The 19,620-nt window shown below is 41.0% G+C and overlaps 2 protein-coding genes across 2 annotated transcripts; both read left to right on the forward strand.

Moving 5' to 3' along the window:
• Positions 1 to 683: 683 nt before the first annotated feature.
• On the forward strand, positions 684 to 7,330 carry map9 (microtubule-associated protein 9; the record flags this gene model as incomplete). Its single annotated transcript, XM_079238342.1, has 13 exons — positions 684 to 797; positions 875 to 962; positions 1,040 to 1,541; positions 1,633 to 1,801; positions 1,891 to 1,999; positions 2,580 to 2,647; positions 2,744 to 2,805; positions 2,878 to 3,040; positions 4,629 to 4,715; positions 4,808 to 4,969; positions 5,051 to 5,200; positions 5,953 to 6,081; positions 7,211 to 7,330. Exons 1-13 carry the CDS (start codon positions 723 to 725, stop codon positions 7,328 to 7,330), a joined length of 1,884 nt encoding a protein of 627 aa, XP_079094468.1. The 5' UTR covers positions 684 to 722.
• A 6,617-nt stretch (positions 7,331 to 13,947) lies between these two features.
• On the forward strand, positions 13,948 to 19,468 carry ugdh (UDP-glucose 6-dehydrogenase). Its single transcript, XM_079238299.1, has 12 exons — positions 13,948 to 14,052; positions 15,020 to 15,181; positions 15,730 to 15,831; positions 15,924 to 16,124; positions 16,194 to 16,391; positions 16,626 to 16,773; positions 17,058 to 17,152; positions 17,243 to 17,373; positions 17,651 to 17,790; positions 18,701 to 18,792; positions 18,888 to 18,998; positions 19,082 to 19,468. Exons 2-12 carry the CDS (start codon positions 15,020 to 15,022, stop codon positions 19,190 to 19,192), a joined length of 1,491 nt encoding a protein of 496 aa, XP_079094425.1. The 5' UTR covers positions 13,948 to 14,052; the 3' UTR covers positions 19,193 to 19,468.
• Positions 19,469 to 19,620: the final 152 nt, after the last annotated feature.

Below are 19,620 nucleotides of genomic sequence, written 5' to 3' on the forward strand. Positions count from 1 at the left end.
GTTTCATTAATTATAATAAGCTTTATTATTATTCAAGTAGAGTAAAAAGTTGAAAAAAGTAAATACCAATTTGATTCTTAATTTAATTTTTGTGTTAAAATTTGTTTTAAATGACAACTTTAGGATTCAGTGCTGTTGATTAGAGAAAGCATTTTAAAATTAATATAAATATCTCATGAAGTAGTCTCAATAATCAGCAGGAAATAATTTATCAAGAAAACGTTTACCTGAAATTAATTAGTTGGGCTCCATTTTCATCGAGAAAAGCAGTGATGTTTTACTTTTTTGTGAATACATAAACAATTTTAATTTACGAATAAGATACAGTCCTAAAAAACAAAACAAAAAACATACTTTTACTGGAGTATTTAAATTAACAGGACATTTAAAAAAATAAATAAAATAAAAAAATTAGTTATGTTGTGGGCATGCGCTATATTTAACCGGAACTCGACAGCCCGTCTCCCGGGGTTACCGTCAACAACTTGTTAGCTCACGGCACCATGCTTGTCTGGCTCTTTGTATATTATAACTTTTTAGCTGTATGATTGGGTGCAGAAACAGGAGACAACTGCTTCACAATCAAATTTAACACAATGTTAATTTAGCTGAGCTTTTTGTCATTACTTTGGTAGCTTAGTTGCTAATTACGTTTAGCAGACACCAGCTAGCATGCATGCTAATTACTGCGCGTTCAACCAAAGTCATTATTTATCATTTTCATGATGACAAATGAAGAAGTAACTACACTTGCGTATAGAACTACCCCTAAAACATCGAAAAGGACAACATTTCAAGTGAGAGTCTTTGTTAATGCTCAGTGATTGGGTTATACAAGACAGACAAATGAAACAATGATGTTATGTTGTTGCAGGATGAACTTCAGGCTGCTGTGACTGCCAGAGCAAGCAAAACGAAAACAGAATACTCTTACTCTGACGACTTTGATGATGATGAAGACGGTGAGTTGACAGAGTATCAAAACGTTAAAATCTAGTTTAGTCATTTTCTGACTTTCCTTTTATGTCCCTTGTCTCAGATTTTTTGAACGAGCTCCTTAAATCAAGAAAAAAGAAGATTGATGCATTCAAGGCAGGGAAAAGTAAAGCCAGACTTCACAGCTTTGATCTTTCAGATGATGAAGACAAGCAAAGTAGGACAAAGAAAGTTTCGTTCCTGAAAACTCAAAGAAAAAGTTCTTCTCCAAACGACACAACAGCATCAGAAAGACAAGAAAATGAGCCAGCAGGATCCTCTGTTGATGAACAGGCCCATTATAATGGCTCTTTCCCCCCACAGATCTCCACAAATGTCAGTGAAGATAACAGTCAGCTTGAAAATAGGATTTTAGAGTCTACTGATCCTGAGATCACAAAAGGATACTCAAGTCTATCACATCTAACATCAGATGACACTCTATCTTTGCCCTTACCATCTGAAAGCAGTGTTGTAAACACTCCTGGTCCTGAGGAGAATAAGAGGAACCCTGTGGTGACTCCACGGGTGTCATCACCTCCCCTCTACACTAATTCTCCTGGTCAGTATTAGTTTATTTTACAGTATTTTCCATAAGAATATACCGAGTTATGTAGATTTAAACTTGTATTTTCCATGGATGTTATATTCAGATAGCCTTACAGAGAGGGAGCCACCTCGACCCAAGCCTCGGCAACGAACTTTTGGATTGAGGTTTCAAGCTACAGAAAAGCCGGTTGAGGAAAGCGGATCTCAGGATTTGAGCAGGCCCCAAACGTCTTCTACATCAATCCCCCTTTCGACCGCCACATCCACTAATTTTACTGTAAGAGCTGCAGTTAATATTTTTTTATCACATTGTTATTTTTTACTTTCAGCTAAAGTCAACACATTTGTTGTGTTGTGTCATGTTAGTGCACTGATGGAGATGCTACATTTTCAAGTAACCCCAGCAAATCTTCTTCAAATAAGAGCCAACAGTCACTACTCCTCACCAAGTCCACGCCTGATTCTGGATCCAGAGGTAAGAACAGGTATTTCCGCTAAGGCTGCTCGATTATGGCAAAAATTATAATCGCGATTATTTTGACTGAAATTGAAAACTTGATTATTTAACACCATTATCCTTAACAACATGAATATAGTTAGCTAGGGCTGTGATGATATGCTTTTGTCCCGATTCGATTTGATTCAGATTTTTTTGGGTGCCAATTCGATTTAAATCGCGATTCTCACAATTCTTCAATATTGCAGATTTTTGTATATTAAAAACGAAAAAAGTGTATAAAACTTTTTTTTTGCTCGCCATTTTTCTTGATTTCAATGAGGAAGAAACAACACAGTAACCAGATCATCATTCTGCTGCTATAATGCCCAAGAAGACAAGTAAAAATATCAATAAAAACAATATTGTGACAAAAAATTTATAGTGGATTATTTTAATTTAATTGAAAAAAAACTTTTTTTTAAACAAAAAAATGGATTTTACAATTGTGAAACAAACAATCCCGATATCTGCTTTGATTTTCCCACCCCTATTTTCCGCACTGTGAAATTATTAATTTTAGTCATAGATGATCTTGAAACTTGATTTACTATTGTAGAGGGCTTTGTGTCTGATGACAGCAAAGAACAAGAGACAAACTACACTTCAACGTTTGAAGAATTTAATGTAAGTTGCATTGATCCTTATGTAGAAAGATAGTAATGTTCAGTTTTGTTCGAAAAAAACAATCAGTCTTTTAATCTAAATTCATTGTTTGTTCAGGAATGCACAGGAGATCACTTTGACCAGGTTTCTCACACTCCTGAAAAATCATTTGATACCAGGTCAGTGCACTAACAGAGCAGCATGTATGAAACAGGAAGATTACTGACAATCGTGTGATTTTACTGAAATAGGACATCAAGCTCTCGCTCTAAGAGCCCTGAAAGGTCCCACAGTGTGTGCTCCAAGAAGGTGGAATCAAAGTATTTGGGGACTCTAAAAATTCTGGACCGTAAAGTCTCCCTACAGGAGTCTCAACCACAAGCAGCAGATTCTATCAGAGCTGCCATTTACCAGGTCAGTGTGGGTGTGTCGTCTCTCCTGGTATCACAAATGTCCAAAATGCTTTAATTAAGCATCTAGACAGTGTTCTCCTGTGTGTTTTTTTTTTCTTCAAATCAATGATGCAGTGCAGTTTGGAGTCAGAGGGTGTCTCTGTGCTCAGGGCTACTATCATACACTCCATTGTCTACAATACAGATGCCTATGTAGCATGTAGAGTTGTTTTAGGTAGAAGGTGATTTCTAAAAGGTTTTTTTTTGTTTGTTTTTATTTTAGCTCCTCAGATGGTTTATCCAAGCATGGCTGTGGCTATCTCCATCATTAACTGACCTGGATATTTGCCATTTATGATGTAAAACATGGCTTAAAAAAAGAATAAAAAAGAAGACAGAACAAAAACGAATGTGACTCCTCTCGAACATATTTGTGAGCAACTTTGTACATCTGGTTAATTAAATGACGCAGAGTAGAGTTGCAGATGTAAAGGTGCTGAATGTTCAAATTCAGTATATCTCTCATTTTTTTTAACAAATGCAGAGAACAGAACAGTCCAGTAATGTCAGGACTTTGAGATAAGAAGTAGGCTCTGGGGTTCTGCGCGCCACTCTCCAGATACTGTATCTGGCAATGACCTTTTACAAAACTGTACTATAAAATAAAGAATTTAGTAGTGTAGAGTAGTGGGATGAAAGTGGATTTAAAAAATGACCGGGTGACAAATATCTTATTGGGCTGTTTTTAATATTGTTTTTATTGTCTGAAGATGAAACCAGCTCTGCTGCATGCTTGGAAGGGACTGCTAACTTTGTAACTGGGTTGAATTTGATTCCTTTTCACTAAAAATAATCAAATATAGTGGCGAAAGAGGAGATGGTCTATTCTGGGAAAACTCTTTACATCAGATAATTAATAGGCTATCTAACACTGACTGTGATAAAATGCAGGTATTGCAATGCTAACTGTATTAGCCACAGTTCTGCTAGCATTACACCTTAAGGGATTTGCTTGTTGGGATTTCACAGTGAAAAATTATCCAGTGGGTCTTGTGTGACTCAGATTTAGTCAGAGTGTAAAGAATTTTCCAGTGAAAAACCAAAGAGGTGGTGTGTTTTGCTCATAACTGAGGCCTTGTAGAGTTAGCACAGTCAGTTCAGGAGATTAATCACAACAGACTGCAGATGCTTGCTAGGAATTCAAAGAGGTGGATCTTTGTCACAGCGATTGTTTCCTTCACTGGCAGGGAGAAGTGCTTGGGTTTGACATCACAACGTGCTTCAAGTTTCTTATCAGTGGTGGGAAATAAAATAAGAGAGGTCTTTTATCGGATTTTGTTCTGTCCAAATGTGTTCAAATTCACAGGGATTATGCCACTAAAAAACTGCACAATATTTTCCTTTTTAGGCATTTCTTTCAGCCATCAGGCACAAAGAAATCAGTTTGTACATTAAAAATACAATTTTAAATCTTTAACTTTTCTTAAATAGTAAAATGCTACAGCTAGTGTTTAAATAGTTTTGAAATGATTGTTGACAGCTGATTATTTAACACTAGATGTCAGAGTATTCACGTAATATTCTCAGTTATATTTTCCTTGTCTTTGCAGGAATGGCTTCAAAAGAAAAAAGAAAAGTCAAGAGAGAAGATGCAGCAGAAGAAGAAAGAGGAGCTTCTGAAAGAAAAAGAGAAAAGGGTGATTCACAATTGACCATTTATACAGGTTAAAATAAATACACAATCATTTAGCGGGTGAATTTTAATTACAGTCTTTCTGTCAACAAACAGCAAAAAGAGTCTAAAAAGGAAGATGCTGTTGCATCCTATGAAGCTTGGAAGGAAAAGAAGGCGGAAAGCCTCAAAGCAAAAGCCAAACAACAGAAAGATATGATGAGAAAAGAGCAGAGAGAAACTGAAGAGAAGCAGGAAAAAAGGCAGTCTGCTAAACAGGTAGTGAAGTATGAGATGAAATACTCTGCATGTTTTCTTTGTTTTGTTTCTTCAATTGAGCTCGTTTTCTTTTTTCTTAAGGTGTTTGAAAAATGGAAGCGTGAGCATGATGATCTGCTCAAAGAGAAGTACAGGAAACAGAGAGAGGCAGAAAACAAACTTAAACAACAAAAACAAGAGAGAGAAGATGAGAGAAAGAAAGACAGCACTTCGGCTTTTTCAGACTGGTCAGTGTGAATTATTATTTCAGTCTTTTATCATTTATTATTGTTATTCTGTTGGGATAGACTGGGAAACAGCCTTCCTTTCGCTGTTAGGGCTTCAGGTTCCCTAGAGCAGTTCAAGTCCAGTTTAAAAGCCCATTTTTTCTCCCCATTTCCCACATTTGAAACCTGGCAAACTGGATATCTTGGCTATTTTTATTCTTATTTTTTATTTAAATTTTTACTAACTTCATTTTTTTGTCTCACTTGGGTTTTATTGTTGTTTATAACTGTTTTATTGTGCTTTACCTGTTCTTATAGTATTTTCTTCTAAACCAAAAATATTTTTATTGATATCTTTGGCATGCATACTTGATTTTTATTTTGGTCAGCACTTTGGTCAACGGAGATTGTGGTAAATGTGCTATATAAATAGAATTTAAATTGAATTCTCTCATTGTGAATGTAAAGTCTTAAACACCTGATCCAGGACAGACTTGCAGCTGCTGAACCATTAGAGCCGCGAAATCAATCAGAAGTCTTCCCTTTTTCTTAGAAAGTTTTATCAATCACTTTCATCCAGCGGTTAATGTGACAGGAAAACTAAAGTTATGTGTCTGTGCTGCCTCAAATCCTGCAGTTCTGAGGAAAATAGTTTCACATAAACAATGAAAGTCAACACAGATGATGCCGTTTGGTTGTGAAATGTGTCAACCAGTAGATGGCAGTGACAGACAACCTGTCTTTTATCTTTCTTATTTAACTTGATTAAGGTGTGAGAGGAAGAAGCATGTTCTCAAGGAAAAACTCACAGAGGAACGCAAAGGGATCCGAACTAAAGTGGAGGAGGAGCAATACATGAAAGAAGAAAGAGATAAAATGTCTTTAGAGATGTATGAAAACTGGCTGGTAAGTAAAATGACCACAGATGGCTGACATTGTACTTTTTCAAACTTTTATTTAGTTCAGTCTTTTCCATTTTACAAAAAAAAAAAAAACATCAGTGAGGAAAAACAAAAGAAAAAAAACAAACAAAACCTCAAGACATGAAAAACCCACTAGAATCTGCAGTGATGACCCAGTACATTGTGAATTAGTGGATATGAGGTTTATTTAACCCACATTCACACAAAAACAGATCATCCCATCTAAAACACGCTTCAGTGTCATAAAAATCAACTCGAATCATCTTATTTTCATTCTAGCCATTAAGAAAAAAAATATTTATATTTTGGATAAATTTACAAAAAATACTTCAGATCCTCATAAACTTGTCCATCTTGTCTTTGATCATTCATTCATTTTCTTTATCGCTTATTCCAGTTGAAGGTTGCAGGGAAGCTGGAGCATATCCCAGTATTTAGCATATGAAAGGCAGGGCTTTAGATCTTGTAGATTATTTTTCTCTAAAGCAAAAAAGTAAATCATTCCCTTAAGCCAATGATCTGTAGGACAGGTTGCTTCTGTCTGCAAGCATGTGCTGTACATTGCTTCACTTCCAAAAGGCAGATGATAGGCAAAGATCTAAGTTTTTACATGTAGCGCATGTTTATGGATAAAAGTTGTATAAGCATTGTTTTGGGTCAAGTAGCCCCAGTAAAGAAATGTAACATAATAAAGATCCTCTTTTGAAGTTTATATTAAAGCAGGTATCAGGAATATTACGGTTAAAGTGATGCACCTTTGAAGTTATGTAGAGTCTGCTCAGCTGTTATTGTGTGTATATATATATATATATATATATATATATATATATATACATATATATATATATATATATATTGTAATAATTTAAAGTTTAAAGTATCAATGGGTTTGAATTTGAGTCACTTGCTTTGGATCATTCCTCCACTCTTATTTCCCTTCCTAAGTCTGTCCGTCTGTCCTCCATGTGTGTACGGTTTGATGATTCAGGGCTGAAACACCTGTGATACAGTAAAGAGATAGATCGGTGGAAAATGAAGAGGTTTCTAACTGCCTGGCTGAGATAGAGAATAATAAATTGTTATTTTTCAGGATAATTTTCTTTTTCCAACAGACAAGAAAGGATCTGGAACAGAAGAGACTGAAAGAGGAAGAACGTATCAAAGCAATAATCTGGGACAGTCCGCCTCCGCCATGGAGTCCTCCAAATAAAACCATACCATTCAGAAAATGACCTCTGAAACATGTTTTTTAAACTTTATTTTCCGATTTACAGCTGTCAGTTTATATAGTTGTTTTGTGTTTGATGGTAAAATTTTGAACATATATTTGTACAAGAAAGAGTAACATGTCTGTTTCAGGGAACAATCTTGTTTTTAATTAATATTTTTACTATTTGTGATCACCATGATGAATGTACTTTTAATACCAGGAATAAACACTACAACATATTGAACCTTCAGTCAACAAGCTTACTGTTTATTGTTAAACAAATGAATCTTTTTCTGAAAGTATTTTTTTATATCAATTAATATTTCATTATGACAGAATGGATGTGTTAGCCTTGACAACAACTACCAACATACATAATGTGAGGAAAAACTATGAAATATAAATGTAAATATCGTCACTATTTCAGCCCCCATCAAAGAAAAATAAAATACTGATAATGTCACTGAAAACATGCTCTGGTTATCGTATAATAACAGAGATTAGGGACACATACAAAATGTTTCATATGATTATGAAAATAGATCATGTGATTAAAAATAACTTGTTTTATTAAATATGTGGCTGTGGAAATGAAACCATGTAAAAGATTTTTTTTTTTTTTAAACTTTTAACCACTTGTAACACATCTGTAGGACATGTGAAACTCACGTAGATCCAATTAAAAGAAGAAGATGATGATTGAATGACTCTGAGGTGATTTTGACTCTAAGGTCAGTTCTCAATGTTCCTCCTGATGTTTTTTGTCTGTGCCTGTCTCTTTGACAGGCTCTTGTTGCCACTGTTGCAACTCGTTAGAAATGCGTTCATGCCATCAAATTTAAAATGAGCAAATATTTTCCATTAAAAATGGTACAATGTCTCACTTCCTGATATGTTGCTTATGTTCTGTTGGGAATAAAATAAGGGTTTGAGAAAAAACACTAAAATGTATTTTTTAAGAGGACTGTTTACATACGTGATGTCAGTGAGACAGAACATTTAGTGATTGATTCGTGGTTAAGACACCTCTTTTGTTTTGTTCCTTTGTTTTAGCAATTCATCTTGTTAGTTAGTTTAGTTTATTTTGTTTTGTAACAGTCACAGACAATCAGTATGTCCAAACAAAAATTCAAGCAACGAAACAAAATAGGCAGAAAAAACGCTTGTACGCCTAAAATAACGTACACTTACAAGTAGAGCTACCTTAAATTAAATACTAACAAAACAAAATGCACTACATGTGACTTTCATAAAGATAAACAATTTATGCAGTTACATATTTTTTAAAAAAATGGATAAATCATCTTTTTTAATAGAAATAAAGAAAATCCTAATTTCTGAGTTTATTCCAAAGTTGAAACACCCTGAAAAAACAAGAATCTTTATTTAACACCTTTCGTGGACTTTGGAACAATAAATTTACAACAGTCTCTTTGAGCTTCAAAAAATAAATATCACCAAAGTATTTTTGGACACCTTTTGGAAGAACATTTTGTTTAGCTTTAATCATAATTTGTATTGCTTTATAGTAAACTATATCATCAAATTTCATGAGATTTGATTTAATAGATAATGGATGTGTATGATCATGATATCCAGCATTATTTATCAGGTGTATGGCGCATTTTTGTAATAAAATGATGTCATTAAGTGTTATCATGTGGGTGCCACCCCACAGTTCAATACAGTATGTCATATACAGAGGTATTAAGGTACAATAAATTATAGACAAAGGTTTATTTGTTTATAAATGTTTAGTTTTATACCAGATAGTTTTTTTTTTCACATAAAAATTATAAACAAAGGTTTATTTATTTATAAATGTTTAGTTTTATACCAGATACCAATATATATATATATATATATATATATATATATATATATATATATATATATATATATATATATATATATATATTTTTTTTTTTTTTTTTTTTTTTTTTTTTAACCCTGATGTAATGTACAGTGTTTCCAGGTTAATTTGGAATCTATCATAACCCTTACAATTTTAATTTAAAAAACATTTTGGATTTCAATGCCATCTATTCTTAATTTACCTCTTTTTACTTCTTAATACCATGATTCAAGTTTTAGACACATTCAATGACAACTCATTTCTATCAAACCAGGTTTTAAATAACTTTAATTGTGTCCCCCTCCCTGAGCCGTCACCTTATCGTGGTGGAGGGGTTTGTGCGTCCAGAAGATCCTAGCAGCTATGTTGTCGGGGGCTTTATGCCCCTGGTAGGGTCACCCATGGCAAACAGGTGTCTAGGAGAGGGACCAGATCAAGCACGGCTCATAGACCTCTATGATGACGACCAACCTGGGCATGAATGTTCCCTTGCCCAGACGCGGGTTACCGGGACCCCCCTCTGGAGCCAGGCCTGGAGGTGGGGTACAAGAGCGAGTGTCTGGTGGCCGGGCCTTCGCCCATGGGGCCCGGTCGGGCTCAGCCCGAAAGGGTTACATGGGCCCCACCTCCCGTGGGCTCACCATCTGCGGGAGGAGCCGTAGGGGTCGGGTGCAATGTGAGCTGGGCGGCAGCAAGAGGCGGGGACCCTGGCGGTCCGATCCCTGGCTGCAGAAGCTGGCTCTGGGGACGTGGAACGTCACCTCTCTGGTGGGGAAGGAGCCTGAGCTTGTGCGCGAGGTTGAGCGGTTCCGGCTAGATATAGTTGGACTCACCTCGACGCATGGCCTGGGCTCTGGAACCAGTACCCTCGAAAGGGGCTGGACTTTCTTCCTCTCTGGAGTTGCTCATGGTGAGAGGCGCCGAGCAGGTGTGGGCATTCTCATCAGCCCCCAGCTTGGTGCCTGCACGTTGGGGTTTACCCCGGTGGATGAAAGGGTAGTTTCCCTCCGCCTCCGGGTGGGGGGACTGGTCCTGACTGTTGTCTGTGCTTATGCGCCGAACAGCAGTTCAGAGTACCCACCCTTTCTGGAGTCCTTGGAGAGAGTGCTGGAGGGTGCTCCTTCTGGGGACTCCATTGTTCTGCTGGGGGACTTCAATGCTCACGTGGGCAATGACAGCGAGACCTGGAGGGGAGTGATTGGGAGGCATGGTCCTCCCCCTCTGAACCCAAATGGTGTTTTGTTATTGGACTTCTGTGCTCGTCATGGATTGTCCATAACGAACACCATGTTCCAACATAAGAGTGTCCATATGTACACCTGGCATCAGGATTCCCTGGGCCGCAGTTCGATGATCGATTTTGTAGTCGTATCGTCGGACCTGCGGCCACATGCTTTGGACACTCGGGTGAAGAGGGGGGCGGAGCTGTCAACTGATCACCACCTGGTGGTGAGTTGGCTCAGATGGTGGGGGAGGAAGCCGGTCAGATCTGGCAGGCCCAAACGTGTTGTGAGGGTCTGCTGGGAACGTCTGGCGGAGTCCCCTGTCAGAGCGAGCTTCAACTCCCACCTTCAACAGAGCTTCGAACATGTCCCGAGTGAGGCGGGGGACATTGAGTCCGAATGGGCTGTGTTCCGTGCCTCTATTGCTGAGGCGGCCAGCCGGAGCTGTGGCTGCAAGGTCGTTGGTGCCTGTCGTGGCGGTAATCCCGGGACTCGTTGGTGGACACCAGCAGTGAGGGATACCGTCAAGCTGAAGAAGGAGTCCTATCGGGCCTACTTGGCCTGTGGGACTCTGGAGGCAGCTGATGGGTACCGACGGGCTAGGCGGCATGCGGCTTCGGCTGTTACCGAGGCAAAAACTTGTGCATGGGAGGAGTTTGGCGAGGCTATGGAGAAAGACTTCCGGACGGCTTCAAGGAGATTCTGGTCCACCACCCGGCGGCTCAGGAGGGGGAAGCAGTGCTCCATCAATACTGTGTACAGTGGAGGTAGGGAGCTGCTGACCTCAACTCGGGACGTAGTGGGTCGGTGAAAGGAATACTTCGAAGACCTCCTCAATCCTATCAACACGTCTTCCAATGAGGAGGCAGAGCTGGTGGACTCACGGGTGGACTCTCCAATCTCTGGGGCTGAAGTCGCTGAGGTGGTCAAAAAGCTCCTTGGCGGCAAGGCCCCGGGGGTGGATGAGATCCGCCCGGAGTTCCTTAAAGCTCTGGATGCTGTGGGGCTGTCCTGGCTGACACGCCTCTGCAGCATCGCGTGGACATTGGGGGCAGTACCGCTGGATTGGCAGACTGGGGTGGTGGTCCCCCTTTTTAAGAAGGGGGACCGGAGGGTGTGTTCCAATTACAGGGGAATCACACTCCTCAGCCTCCCTGGTAAGGTCTATTCAGGGGTCCTGGAGAGGAGGGTATGCCGGATTGTCGAATCCCGGATTGAGGAGGAGCAGTGTGGTTTTTGTCCTGGTCGCGGAACAGTGGACCAGCTCTATACCCTCTTTGGGGTCCTGGAGGGGGCATGGGAGTTTGCCCAACCAGTCTACATGTGCTTTGTGGACCTGGAGAAGGCATTCAACCGTGTCCCCTGGGGGCTCCTGTGGGGGGTACCCCGGGAGTATGGGGTACCGGACCCCCTTGTACGAGCTGTCCGGTCCCTGTACGACAGGTGTCAGAGCTTGGTCTGCATTGCCGGTAGTAAGTCGGATTCGTTTCCGGTGAGGGTTGGACTCCGCCAAGGCTGCCCTTTATCACAGATTCTGTTCATAACTTATATGGACAGAATTTCTAGGCACAGCCGAGGTGTTGAGGGGATCCGACTTGGTGGCCTCAGGATTGGGTCCCTGCTTTTTGCAGATGACGTGGTCCTCTTGGCTTTATCTGGTTGTGATCTCCAGCTCTCGCTTGAGCGATTCGCGGCCGAGTGTGAAGCGGCTGGGATGAGAATCAGCACCTCCAAATCTGAGACCATGGTCCTCAACCGGAATAGGGTGGATTGCCCTCTCCGGGTTGGGAGTGAGGTCCTGCCTCAAGTGGAGGAGTTTAAATATCTCTGGGTCTTGTTCACGAGTGAGGGAAGGATGGAGCGCGAGATCGACAGACGGATCGGTGCGGCGTCTGCAGTAATGCGGACTCTGCGCCAGTCTGTCGTGGTGAAGAAGGAGCTGAGCCAGAAGGCGAAGCTCTCGATTTACCAGTCGATCTACATTCCTACCCTCACCTATGGTCATGAGCTGTGGGTCATGACCGAAAGAACGAGATTTCGTATACAGGCGGCTGAAATGGGTTTCCTCCGCTGGGTGGCCGGGCTCTCCCTTAGAGACAGGGTGAGGAGCTCGGTCATCCGGGAGGGGCTCAGAGTAGAGCCGCTGCTCCTCCGCATCGAGAGGTACCAGTTGAGGTGGCTCGGGCATCTGGTCAGGATGCCTCCTGGACGCCTCCCTGGTGAGATGTTGCAGGCATGTCCCTCTGGGAGGAGACCCCGGGGAAGACCCAGGACACGCTGGAGGGATTATATCTCTCGGCTGGCCTGGGAACGCCTCGGGATCCCCCCCGCAGAGTTGGCAAATGTGGCTGGGGAGAGGGAAGTCTGGGCTTCCCTGCTTAGGCTGCTGCCCCCGCGACCCGACCCTGGATAAGCAGCTGAAGATGAAGATGAAGATGATAATTCTGTGCTATCAATAATAGAATCTCATTTAATTTCTTGCCCGAACAAACTAAAGTTAGAGAACAGCATGCTGGGCAAACTCTGAAAAGTTGTACATATGCATCCAAAAGTTTGGAGAAAGTAAGAGTTCACCTGTAAAGGTTGTATATTAGATTCATCCTGACGTCATAGAAAAAGCAGAATATCTTATACTTTTTGTGAGTAGTGTATTTGCATATAAGCACAGGGTTAGAATACAAATTTGTGAAAATATCTAGATATAGATAAGGCGAAGCTCTCGATTTACTAGTCGATCTACGTTCCTACCCTCACCTATGGTCATGACCTATGGTCGTGACCGAAAGAACGATCTATACAGGCGGCTGAAATGAGTTTCCTCCGCAGGGTGGCTGGGCTCTCCCTTAGAGATAAGGTGAGAAGCTCGGTCATCCGGGAGGGGCTCAGGGTAGAGCCGCTGCTCCTCCGCATCGAGAGGAACCAATTGAGGTGTCATCTGCTCAGGATGCCTCCTGGACGGCTGAGCCCCGGGGAAGACCCAGGACACGCTGGAGGGATGCCTGAGAATGCCTCGGGATCCCCCCTGCAGAGTTGGCAAATGTGGCTGGGGAGAGGGAAGTTTGGGCTTCCCTGCTTAGGCTGCTGCCCCCGCGACCCAATTCCGGATAAGCGGCAGAAGATGAATGGATGGATGGATGGATCTTGATATTATAAAAACTCGTGCAAGCATTTATTACTTCTTGGCGCCATTAGTCTGCCTCACTTTTAAACTACACAATTCATATTCATTTTAGGGTTGTTTTTTTTTTTAGTCTATTTATTTATTTATTTTTTAAGTTTAATATATAGGTGTAAGTTCATGCTATTTTTATGTGTTTTTGTTTTGCCGCCTCCACCCAAAACCAAATCCCTTTCTCCACCGCAGCCAGAAGAATCCATTGTGTGCATTACTTTGAAGAACCCGCACCGGAAGTAGGTGTGCGCGTGCTTGGTGGGCGGACACAAGCAGCTCCGTTAAATTAAAGGCTGTCCCGAAAAGTTACCAGAGGAACGCTCTCGGTCCGAGTTTTGTCCGTCCAGCGCTGCTTTCCGTTTGTTGTCTGCAGCACCGCCGTGTCTCCGGAGATTTAAAAAAAAAAAAAAAAACTTAATTTAAACCCTCAAGAATAAATTTAACCAGCCTTATCTGCGCATTCCTGAAGTTTACAGACTGTTGAGCTGCCAAAGGTAACGTACCGTTAGCTAGCATTTGCTAGCTAGCAACTGGAGTCCATTCATTTACACTTAACTGATTTAATTTAAGTTTACTTAGTTTAGAAAGGAGAGGTGGAGTAGTTTATCTGTGGTCTGTTTTGTGTGGTACCTGACAAACAGCGAGCCTTCTATCTGGGAGGCAGCTTCCGTGAACAAGCTGAAGGGTTTTTGGGATAAAGGACTCATTTTTCTTCTCTGCCAGGAGCTGCAGAGCCCAAATTATGAAAGCCTCTTTATTTTCTACTTGGCTGTAATGGTACGGCTGGTAACCATCGCTGTGGTGCTGGCAGACGGGTTTATTTCCTACTTGGCTGTAATGGTACGACTGGTAACCATCACTGTGGTGCTGGCAGACTGGTTGAGCATTACATCAAAAAAAATTTGAGCATTGATATATATTTTAAATAGATTGATTGTTAGATTAAATGCAGGGGATAAATTAAATAGTTTAATTTGTGGTGGTTAAACCTGTATTTAATACATCCAGTAATGCTTAGAAATAAACTTTCTTGTTAAGGACAAAACTCCAACTAATCATTAACAGACTGTAAATTGATTTTGAGTTACCTAAACTGAAATGAACTGAGAGCCAGACACTAGTAAATGATCGAACATTACATTTGCAGTTTACTGGAGAGCAGCAGACATTTAAAATGTTGGCATTTAAGTTCACAAATGTGTGAAGATTACAGTTTTTTTTCCTCAATTTTGCCTCTCTGCATTGATATGTTGTTGTGTAGAAGTATTGCAGGAGGCTTTTTATTTTCTCCCTTCCCTGTTGAAGGGTTTCTTTCACCATTAACAGGGTTATTGCTGTGATCTAGTGGCCACTAAACTAGACAGCAAGGACTGATTAGTTTGGTTGCTTATTGCCAGAGATAGATATACACTTTAATCTAGGTTTATGTGTATAATTTCTTTGTGTGTTTCTTTTGAACAGATGTTTCAGATAAAACGGATCTGTTGCATTGGAGCTGGATATGTAGGAGGCCCAACATGCAGCGTCATCGCCCATATGTGTCCAGAGATCACGGTGACTGTTGTGGACGTTAATGAATCCCGCATCAAAGCCTGGAACTCTGACACATTGCCCATTTACGAGGTAGCTTATCAGCCTTATTATTAATAAAAAGAACAAATATCACTAGGTTTATGTGTGCAACTTCTTGTGCAACTTTAACAAGAGGTTGTAGGTCACAGTTTATCATGAGTAAATATTGCTTTGCATCCTTCTTTGTTGCATTTTCACCTTTGACATCTAGTTGCAAGGTGTGCCTTTTAACTTGTGATATCACTGCTGGTTTCACTTGCAGTAGTCAGACCTCATTATTTAGAAGCCACTTCTTACAGAAACCGACAATCCAAAATGATTGTTGGTTTCTTGAGTTACACTTGATAACTGTGCTGAGGTCATATGCATAGCTAAGCAACCACTCCAACTATTATTCTATTTTTTTTCACATCATGGGATAAATGAGACATAAATGAGTTCCAGACTGTTTTGCAACTTCTCTACGTCAACCCCAACCACAACGTATTACATCATCGTGACTAGTGTTGGTCATTCTGAGTTTACACGTGTGAAATCCCCCCACCGAACCCGCCCGACTCACATTCACTGACGCAGCCTCCCATTTCCTCTCATTACAGCCAGGACTGAAAGAGGTGGTTGAGTCATGTAGAGGGAAAAATTTATTCTTTTCTACAGACATAGACTCAGCCATTAGGGACGCAGACCTCGTTTTCATCTCTGTGAGTACCTCCGTTTGTGCTACACTCACCCAATTTGCTCAAATGGCTAAGCCTCACTCTAACAACTACTTGTGTCTGTTCCTCTTTTGCAGGTGAACACACCGACTAAGACCTATGGGATGGGGAAGGGTCGCGCGGCTGACCTGAAGTTCATTGAGGCGTGTGCTCGGCGGATTGTGGAGGTGTCTGATGGCTACAAGATTGTCACGGAGAAGAGCACGGTTCCCGTGCGAGCTGCCGAAAGCATCAGACGGATATTTGACGCCAACACCAAACCCAGCCTCAACCTGCAGGTGCGTATTGTCAGACTTAAAAACCCACTCTGTTTGTTCTCGTTTCTTAAAAACATGTCACTGTTGTAGGTGCTGTCCAACCCAGAGTTCCTGGCAGAAGGGACGGCAGTGCGCGATCTAAAGGAGCCAGACCGCGTCCTGATTGGTGGAGATGAAACAGCCGAAGGCCAAAGAGCAATCAAAGCACTTTGTGCTGTATACGAACACTGGGTCCCCAAAACACGGATCATCACCACCAACACTTGGTCTTCTGAGTTGTCCAAACTGGTGTGTAGAGACAACAAATCCAGATTTCAATAATCCTGTTTTCAGTTCAGTTGTTAAAAAAACCTCCATGTTTTTTCAGGATATATATATATATATTTTTTCCAGACTAACACCCAATAACACAAGAGCAGTTTGTAATTTCTGTATTTTCTTATTTTCTTTATTTTGTAATTGTTAGGCCATTTTTTTATTAAAAAAGAAGAAAAACAACAAAACCTTTCTGTGTGGTTTCAGGCAGCCAATGCTTTCCTGGCTCAGCGAATCAGCAGCATTAACAGCATCAGTGCTCTGTGCGAGGCTACAGGAGCTGACGTGGAGGAGGTTGCCAAGGCGATTGGTATGGATCAGCGAATAGGCAGCAAGTTCCTGAAAGCCAGCGTTGGTAAGAAGCATCCCCACAAAATATTTAAAGGTCCAGTTTGTAGAACGTATCGACATCTGCTGACATCTAGTCCAGATAGCGGCTATCAGGTGTGAAAGAACGTTTTATAGTGTGAGCATCTTGTGATATAAGTCACTTTTGCAGTGAAACAAATTCTATGTGATTCTGCTCTAATGTAAATGTAATCTATACTATTTAATAGCATTTCTGCTAAAAGATTGTAACAATAAATTGAGCTGCACACTGACTTGTGTAACAGAAACATTTTGTGATGCTCTGGCCAGGTTTTGGTGGGAGCTGCTTCCAGAAAGATGTACTTAATCTGGTGTATCTGTGTGAGGCCCTCAACCTACCTGAGGTGGCTTCTTACTGGCAGCAGGTGAGAAATGCACAGAGCATCACCAGATTGGAGGGCTTCACTCTTCGTATTTACCCTCTTCTCCTCATCTGTGTTTCTGATTCTCCTCAGGTGATCGACATGAACGAGTATCAAAGACGCCGCTTTGCTTGCAGGATTATCGACTGCCTCTTTAACACTGTAACTGGGAAAAAGATTGCTCTACTGGGCTTCTCCTTTAAAAAAGACACAGGGGACACAAGGTTGGTCTCTTAATTCTGGCCTATACTTACTTTATAATTCATAACTGTCAAATAAATTGAACATAAACAGGATAATGTTTGAAAATGGAAAAAAAAACACGTGTTGAACTACTAAATGTAAACTGCACGTACAAACATGCAGAAGCACCGCGGATTACTTTACTCCACTTTGAATGCATGCCAAAAACATATCATTGTGAACTGTAACCCTGCACAGAGTTGATGCCTTTGTATGTGTGTGTGTGTGTGTGTGTGTGGGTGTGTTTCGCAACTGCAGAGAGTCGTCCAGTATTTACATATCCAAGTATCTGATGGATGAGGGAGCCAAGCTGTTCATCTATGATCCCAAAGTTCTAAAAGAGCAAATCATTCACGATCTCTCCCAGCCCAACATTTCGGAGGACAACCCAGAAAGAGGTGTGTTTTTAGATATTTAACCTTGCTGTGGCATTTAACTGAAATGAAGTCCAGCTAAATGTAGCTGCAGAGTCACGAGGAAGCCCATTTAAACTTTAGGCTTTGTTTTAACCCATGCTGCTGGCGTTTTGGAGCGTTTGCTGCAACTTTCAGGACAACCGAATATTGCAGATGTGTAGGGCTGATTTTCCTGGTTGCATGCATCAGAACGTCTTTGTGCACATTCACAATGTGTTGGGTGGATGTTGTGAGATGTTTATGCATCGGTACTGGGCTGTTCAAGGCTAGTAAAAATGATAATGAGAGTAATACTAAGATAAGGAATAATAAATACAATTTCTCACTGACTTTGGTTAAATGACACGTTTCAGTTTGTACTTGCTGTTGCTCCTCATCTCACCTTCTAAAACCAGTTCTTCCTAATCAGCTGAATTGGTTTTTACCTGTCCCGTTGATCAGAAGCTTCCCTCTCATCATCTTGTCTTGAAGTGGACACCCTCATATTATATTTGATTGATTGCGCAGCTTTACCTCACAGCCCAGTAAAATTCCTTATCTCTTAACTTTTCAGGTGAACTAGAAGGTCAGATGTGTAGCAAGGTTCTTTTTCAGGTTTGTAAACCATTAAGTTGGACTGATTATTTACCAGCAGGTAAAACTCATGATTGCAGGGCAACCTGACATCATGTAGACGCGTGAATGTCACTTAACGTCAGTGATGTCACAAAGTGGTGAATCAGTTACATTACAGAGGAAAGTGAAGACACATCAGTGGTTTCTCGTGTTTCTTTGACTCACAGTCACTTGTGTTAAAAATTGGAGTTTCATTGATTTAATTTAGATGTCAGGATTGTGACGATCATCAAAACGGATAACCTTTACTTGACCTTTACTTTTCTTTCCATTTTAGTGTCCGAGCTGGTGACTGTGACTTCAGACCCATATGAGGCTTGCCAGAGTGCACACGCACTGGTCATCTGCACTGAGTGGGACATGTTTAAGGTCACAAGGACATTCATCTATCTCATAAGCCGTTTTCTCTTGAAATTTTCTGTAAATGGGAATTTCACACTAGTACTTGTACAATACTCCCACAGGAACTGGACTACGAGAAGATCTACAAGAAGATGCTGAAGCCAGCCTTCATATTTGATGGTCGGAGAGTTCTGGATCACCTCCACGATCAGCTCCAGTGCATTGGTTTCCAGGTGAGTGGGCAGCAAGGGGGGGGTTCACATGCAGGGCAAATGTATGATAAACAGAAAATTAACATACTTTTTTGCGGCTGCAGATTGAGACCATTGGCAAGAAAGTGACATCAGTGCGAATCCCCTACACCCCGGCAACCACTGGCCCTCGCATCGCCAGCAGTGAACCTGCCACGAAGAAGGCAAAAGTCTGAAGCTGATTGTTCTCCCGCATGATAAGCAACACATTCCTCTCTCAGCCTTTTTATTTCAGCAGCAGAAGAAAAGAACCTGAACGGGGTTTCCTGCCTCCTCTGTTGCTCTCTTCCTGATCCGGAGGGTTGAACTAGCTGCTCCCTGCAGCGGGATGGAAGCTGGCAAAACCTTGAATCAAGTCTTTGATCAACCATTCCAGATGCCCGGTTTACTTTTTTTACATGCTGAACATTTAGCAAACATGTCTGCTGCATCCGGTTTTAAGGAACACTGTTGAAGGCTGTCTTATATTATGTACTATATAATCCTATAGTAGATGCTAAATTTTTATATACTTTTTAATCAAATATTTTTATAAATCATCTTACTGTACGTCAGTCTGTTTGTCTTCTGCATCAGAGAATGTTTACCAGAAGGGCAAATGCAA

Source organism: Telmatherina bonti (assembly GCF_933228915.1).
Source record: "Telmatherina bonti genome assembly, chromosome: 3".
Lineage (NCBI taxonomy): Eukaryota > Metazoa > Chordata > Actinopteri > Atheriniformes > Telmatherinidae > Telmatherina > Telmatherina bonti.

Excerpts from the sequence above, each read along its gene's own strand:
- ugdh (XM_079238299.1), top strand. The coding sequence starts at position 15,020 with ATGTTTCAGATAAAACGGATCTGTTGCATTGGAGCTGGATATGTAGGA. Across the intron at positions 15,182-15,729 it reads ACACATTGCCCATTTACGAG|CCAGGACTGAAAGAGGTGGT; the intron begins GTAGCTTATCAG and ends CTCTCATTACAG. Across the intron at positions 18,793-18,887 it reads CTGAGTGGGACATGTTTAAG|GAACTGGACTACGAGAAGAT; the intron begins GTCACAAGGACA and ends ATACTCCCACAG.